Source organism: Cyprinodon variegatus, unplaced genomic scaffold, assembly GCF_000732505.1.
Source record: "Cyprinodon variegatus isolate N-32 unplaced genomic scaffold, C_variegatus-1.0 Scaffold34, whole genome shotgun sequence".
In the NCBI taxonomy this organism is placed as follows: domain Eukaryota; kingdom Metazoa; phylum Chordata; class Actinopteri; order Cyprinodontiformes; family Cyprinodontidae; genus Cyprinodon; species Cyprinodon variegatus.
Window position 1 is genome coordinate 169,182 of NW_015150487.1, and position 6,010 is coordinate 175,191.

Consider the following 6,010-nt stretch of genomic DNA (forward strand, 5'->3'; position numbering starts at 1 on the left):
CTAAAAGTTACACACTGTAGCTTTAGAACAGCATGAGAATTTTTTTTTTTTTTTTGTGGTTGGTTTTCTTTTTTTCTTATATGATTTTATTTGTTAAATTTGAATTCATTCTATTTGTTTTATCCTTTAAACTTATATGTTTTTATCCATATTTTGACTTTCTTCGGTATGTACAGCATTTTGTGGCAGCTGTGGTTGTTTTAAAGGGCTTTATAAATAAAGTTGAGTTGAGCTAAAAGGGATAGTTTAGCTTTGTTTGAAATGTTCACCGTCTGTAGCTGACATGTAGAAGTGTCCTTACCGTCACAAACCCTCCTGCTCTGAGAAACAGACGGTAATGTACCAGAGAAAGAGCGGTAGCTCTGCATTACAGTGCCCAAATAATCAAAGGTTTTTAAGTTAGAAAACTAGGCATGTGTTTTGTTAGATTATTTAATCATTTTATAACATCCTGGAGATATGTCAGATATCAACTGGACTATTTCTTTTGCTGCCATCACTCCACTGCATTGCTTCAGCAGATGGTTCCTGAGCAGGGAAATAAACAGCTCATCAGCACGCCAAATAGTTAAACGTTATTTAACTATGCTGTCCATAGCGGATCCTTCCTCAGGCCGTTAATAAACTGTTATGTTTATTTCTGTCTTCCGCAACTATAGTAGCCCAAAAATATTCCTAATCGATGTCAGGGTGTGACACGTCTATGGGATGTTTCAAAATTGTTAAAACAGTTTAACAAAACTTCATGTCCAAAAACCTGAACTATCCCTATAAGTATTTCCACATAATTATCTCTCCTTTTCCGTCGTCTTTTTTTGAAGTCCACCAGTTCCTCTTGCAGCTTAGCACATGATGCAGTAACTCATTTTACCTTACAGTTGCTATTTGGTTCAAATATGCAAACTTCCTTGTTTTTCTCACAAATGCAAGAGTCTGTAAAATGGCTTTGAAAACCTTTTGTGTCATCCTTTAAAAAAAAAAAAAAAAAAAAAAAAACAGCTTCTGATTTGCTTTTGGCTTATGTTTGGACAGGACTTTTTGTTTTGTGGACACCATTTTAAAGCATAATATGCTTTTGTTCTTTGATTAATTCAAACAGTTTATAGTAAAACAAGTTAAATCTCCATGATATCAACCCGTTTAGCGGTCTGTTTCTGTATATAATGATAAACATGGAAACCTGAGACATTGAGATATTAAACCTGAAGTTGAATCAGAGTTCCGACCGATCTGAACTAAAGCTGAAACAATTATTCAGGATTAATCGATTATTGAAATAATTGTCAACTAATTTAGTTAGCGATTTAATATTAACTGGAGTTCAGAGACACTAAAAGGGGTCTTTAGCTGACAGAGCAACCCGCCTTGAGCAGCAGTTATACAAATAAAATAAAATACTCACATTTTGTATTTCAGATAAAAATCAACACAACTTTTTCTTCTGTGAATATGCTCTATCCAGAACTCCTCAAGTGGAAAAGTTTCCCCTGGTTTAATGATGTAAAATGTCTTCTTTAAGGAACCTTCTGCTATCCAATTATTACTAAAAATTATTAATAAAAATCTCAACATAGAATCTAAACCACTTGTTTGAAGTATATATTGAAGCTCTGAAAGCTTGGTTGCCTTGTTGCACCAGAATAGCGGAAGTGGAGGTGGATTAACTACAGGGTTATGTTTAGGTTTTCTGAAGTAACAGGAAATGAATCATTTCTGTTTATATATATATATATATATATGCATGAGCTATTATGTGGTTAAAGGATATTTCTGACCCTTTCATCTTCATGCTTTTCTCCTTCTATTTCCAGTTGGTCCAGCCTACCCTCCCCAGCAGCCGATGCCTTACAGCCAGGCGGCATACAGCCCCGGACAGCCAGCATACCCCCTACAACCTCCCGCACACCCACAGCCAAATCCTCCACCCGCTCAATCAGACTTCCTAGCACAGCCTGCATACAACCCAGATTATGTTGTCCCACCCAAAACGGGGTGAAGTTATCTGTTATTAAAACTATTCTATCTTTTGCTGAGCGGGAAGGAAAAAAGTGTTAGATAAGATAAGAAATTCTACAGAAAATGGCTTCCTTTAGTTTGATGGTAAACATGGAAATGTAACGGCTGAACATTTGTTGTTCAAATGTCCCAAATTACAGAAATATTGATGCCTTTTGACTTGTTTTGCAATGATATTCAACATGTGTATTTACTTATATATGTACGGTCTGATTCCAGTTTACCTGTGGCCCCTTTGATATCTTGGGGAAATTAACATCAAAACAGCTGTTATAGTTTTTTAAAGAATAAAGAAATAGTTTTTGTTTTCTGACCATGCCTCAAAGATTTCTGCCTGCCTTTGATGTCCACCAGTCAAACCTACTGGTTGGACTCCTAAGCAAACTGCTGCAAATAGGAAATTTGACTAAAAAGAAATTCCTTCATACGTGCTTTAAGCTTCTTTTTTTCTAACCATACTCTTGTTTTTATACTGGTGTTAAGTGGGTATTAGTTTTTATTGCACTTCTGGGATACTTTATTTTTCTAAGCAGTCATTAAAGGGAACATTTCATTTGTCATCAGTACAGAAAACTTAAAAGCTGTTGTTTTTACATGTTGATTTCATAATTTTGAGATTCTGTTAATTGTCAAATGTGCATCTGTGTGCTAAAGTGCATTCATTCCTTCCTTTAGCATTCCTTATGAGAAATGTTACATATTTAAAATGTGAGATGCACATGTGCCTTGATAGCAAACTTATGGACCACGGACAATGTCATGCAGTCTGATAGCTTCAGATTTTTTTATTTTGAATCAATATTGTTAATTTGAATGAGAGCACCTTAAAATGATACTTGTCCTTTTTTATTTTGTTTATTTGTTTTATTTTTCCTTGATATTCAGCATTCAATTTGGACATGACACTTATGTTTTTTTTGTTTAACCACATTAGAACCCAGAATTGTTTTCAATGTTTTCAGCAAACACACTGCTGCACAACTGATATGCTACGTTCAGAACACGCGCTAGAAGCAGCTAGTTCACATGCAATGGCAAAAGTGACACGCATCAGGGCGCAGCAAAAGTTCTTGCAGCACGTTTTGAGCAGCAGGGGCAGCGCATCTTGACACATCTGAGCAGCTGAAGCAGCACCTCATGAGCTTCTGAGCATCTGACGCGTGGGACGCACTAAACGCGCCACATCAACCAATCAGAGAAGCTGATCTGGGGGCTGGCAGGGAGACGGACACAGCACTACTAATGCAGATTGCTATTACGCCACTGAAATGGTTCATTTATGCCTAAGTTACATGCAGAATTTTTTTTGATTTTATTATTCTGGTGCCTGCAGTTTGGATTACGTCCATGAAAAAAGCCTTGCAGGTGCCGCGAAAAGTGATAGAAAACTGAAGGCGACCAGGCCAGAGGCTGCTGTTGAAGGGGCTTCCCAGTGACAGTGCACCGCCGTACAGCCGCCATTAAAAAATATAATTAAAACGACTTTTTACCCTCTTATAACAGGAAATATAGCAAAGCCGCTCTCTGCCATTGAACACAGAAGCATCGGACGCATCTGGACGTGCTTCAGGCGCTTCAAAGATGCTCTTGAAGCATGTCTGACCTTAAGGTGTAAAAGCATCAAAAATGAAGCAGCAGAAGCTTTTTTGCTGCTTCCAGCGCTTACGGTCTGAACGTAGCATTTGTTAAGGATCCTTGGTTTCTGCTTTCGTCTATTTTGTCTCTTGTCCTTTTGTTAAATGTTTTTTTTCTTTCTCTGAAATTTTTTTGGAAATGTTTCCTTTACTTGTGATCCTGTTTAAACAGGAAAAGAAAAGTTATTGGTTTGTTTCTGGTTCTTCTACTTTATATCCATCAAGGTCCAGCTTTAGTTATTCAACTGGGCCTTTCAGATTTCTTTAGATCCCTGTTACTAGGGCAAGATCAACATCTCAGTTTTTAGTTTATTGTCTTCTCATCTGTAGAATTTTTTTTTCACACGTTACCCTTCATTTAACAGGATTTCATCTAATTTATTTTTTCTTCTTGCATCTCATTTAAATTTAACTTCAATGAAAAGATGTATAAAACATTCAGCTAAATTTAATGTCTTGCAAAATAAAATGATGTCCTCAATTTGTTTTTTGGCTTCAAAAACATCACTATAATTACAGCTGATGACGATTGATTACGGCAGGCAGATTTTTACACTCCATGCTTGTGGTTTCTTAATCTAAGCAGTTACTCTGCACTGTATTTGAAATATAGTCTTTGTTTTTTTTTCTCTTATAATTTCAATATGTAATATCTTTTATTGTAGTTTTATGTGAAAGGAATGGATTATATAAAAAGGTTATTAATATTTTAAGCCCATTGGCTCAAAGTGTAGAACCCTTGTTTCCTTGTGATCACAGATGCAACCTTTTTTGGGTTTTCCAGCTTTATACATCTACAGACTGAAACTTGGGCTTTTCTTCTATTAAAGTTCATGCTCTGGCTGAATAGAGAGTCCATGATCATTGATCTTCAAATCTTAAAGATTAATTACATTTTAGCTCGGAATTTAACTAGGCCATTCTGACACATTATTATGCTTTAATATAAACTGCTGCGGCTGCGTTCAGGGCTCTCATCCTGCTGGGAGGTAAACCTCAGTCCCTCATTTGTTTCACAGACTGTTTTCTTACAGTATTTCCAGTTGTTCAGTTCCATTTGTCCAAGTGGCCCTACGCTGCACTGCTGACCTCAACATGGCTTCTTATAGAGGTGAATTACTCCACCTGAGCTGTGGATGCTTGCAGCTCCTCCAGAGCCACTTTAACATTGATTTTTGACATTTTATTAATGCTGTCCTTGCCCAGTTTTTCAGTTGGGTAGATGACCATGTCTTTGTTAGCGTAACAGGGATCCCATAGCCTCTAATTCAGGTTAATGAATTGAATGTTCTCTATCACAATACAGCAGGGCTTTTATCACCTGAGAAAGCTGAAGTTTTCTGTGCAGACAGCTTTTTGAGCATTTTTGAATCCATTGTGGCTTAGGCAATGTTCTATGATGTTACCTGCTGAAGAAGCTGCAGGTTAACCTGCTGCATCCCAGTTGATTGTTGTGTTATCCTCCTTCCTCTAGGCACTGCACATGGTTCAGCCCATAAAACGATAGAGAAATATATTTGGGAAAGAAACCAGCAAATCTAAGGCTTTGAGATGCTATCTGGGCCTCTGTCATAGAATAGTAACCATTAATAAATGGTAAAAAAAAAAAAAAAAAAAGGCTAAATAACTGGTCCTCACCTCAGCTGTTTGTCTTAATCTGCATCTTTTGTATTCTTAATGTCACATTATAAAAATAAAACTATATTTTATAGCCACCTGTTTTCTTGCCTGACCCCATTCTGGGTTCTAGTGTGCTAGAACAAATTTTTAGCAGTCTTTGTACTTTGTTTTGTAAGTCTTAAATATAATTTCCGGCAAATCTGCCCACTTTAAGGAAATCCATTGAATAAAGAGCAAACATTTTTTTATAATTTTTTTTATATTTCACCATATACTGGTATAAATAAGAGACTGTGATGTTATATTTAGTGTTTTTCTTATTGGCTTCTGGTTAAAACCAATACAATTATCTTACCTGAGGTTATCCAAAAGGTTTATATACAGAGAGCAAGGAGTTAAAATATGACGGGCTTTGGTAACTTTAAGTAAAGAAAAAGTTAACCTGTCATGCCAAACTTTAGAGTTAATTTGGGGTGGTGTCATAAGCAGTCTCGTTAATTTAAATCAAGACACAAAGGGCCGGATCTATCAAAGGTTTGCGTGTATAAAAACGTGAGCTATTTCACTGCGCACGCTAAAAAATGTACAAACTGATCTATCAACAGCGTGCTAAAAGGATTTGGTCTTTAAAACGTGCTAAATAGCGCCTCTTATACATTTAGTACTTTTTCTGCAATGAATATCCAATATGGGTCGTTTACACGCAAAATTGCGTCTTGTAGGAGGAGAACATGGACATA

General features: G+C 36.5%; 1 protein-coding gene across 2 annotated transcripts in view; it reads left to right on the forward strand.

The window, feature by feature from the left end:
- LOC107103419 (protein shisa-5-like) overlaps positions 1-4,639 on the forward strand; it is an 18,727-nt gene extending 14,088 nt beyond the window's left edge. For both annotated transcript variants that reach the window (XM_015403128.1, XM_015403135.1), the window contains one exon: positions 1,812-4,639. In XM_015403128.1, the coding sequence (XP_015258614.1) occupies positions 1,812-1,996 (185 nt within the window). In that variant the 3' untranslated portion in view covers positions 1,997-4,639. The remainder of the gene's footprint in view (positions 1-1,811) is intronic.
- Positions 4,640-6,010: the final 1,371 nt, after the last annotated feature.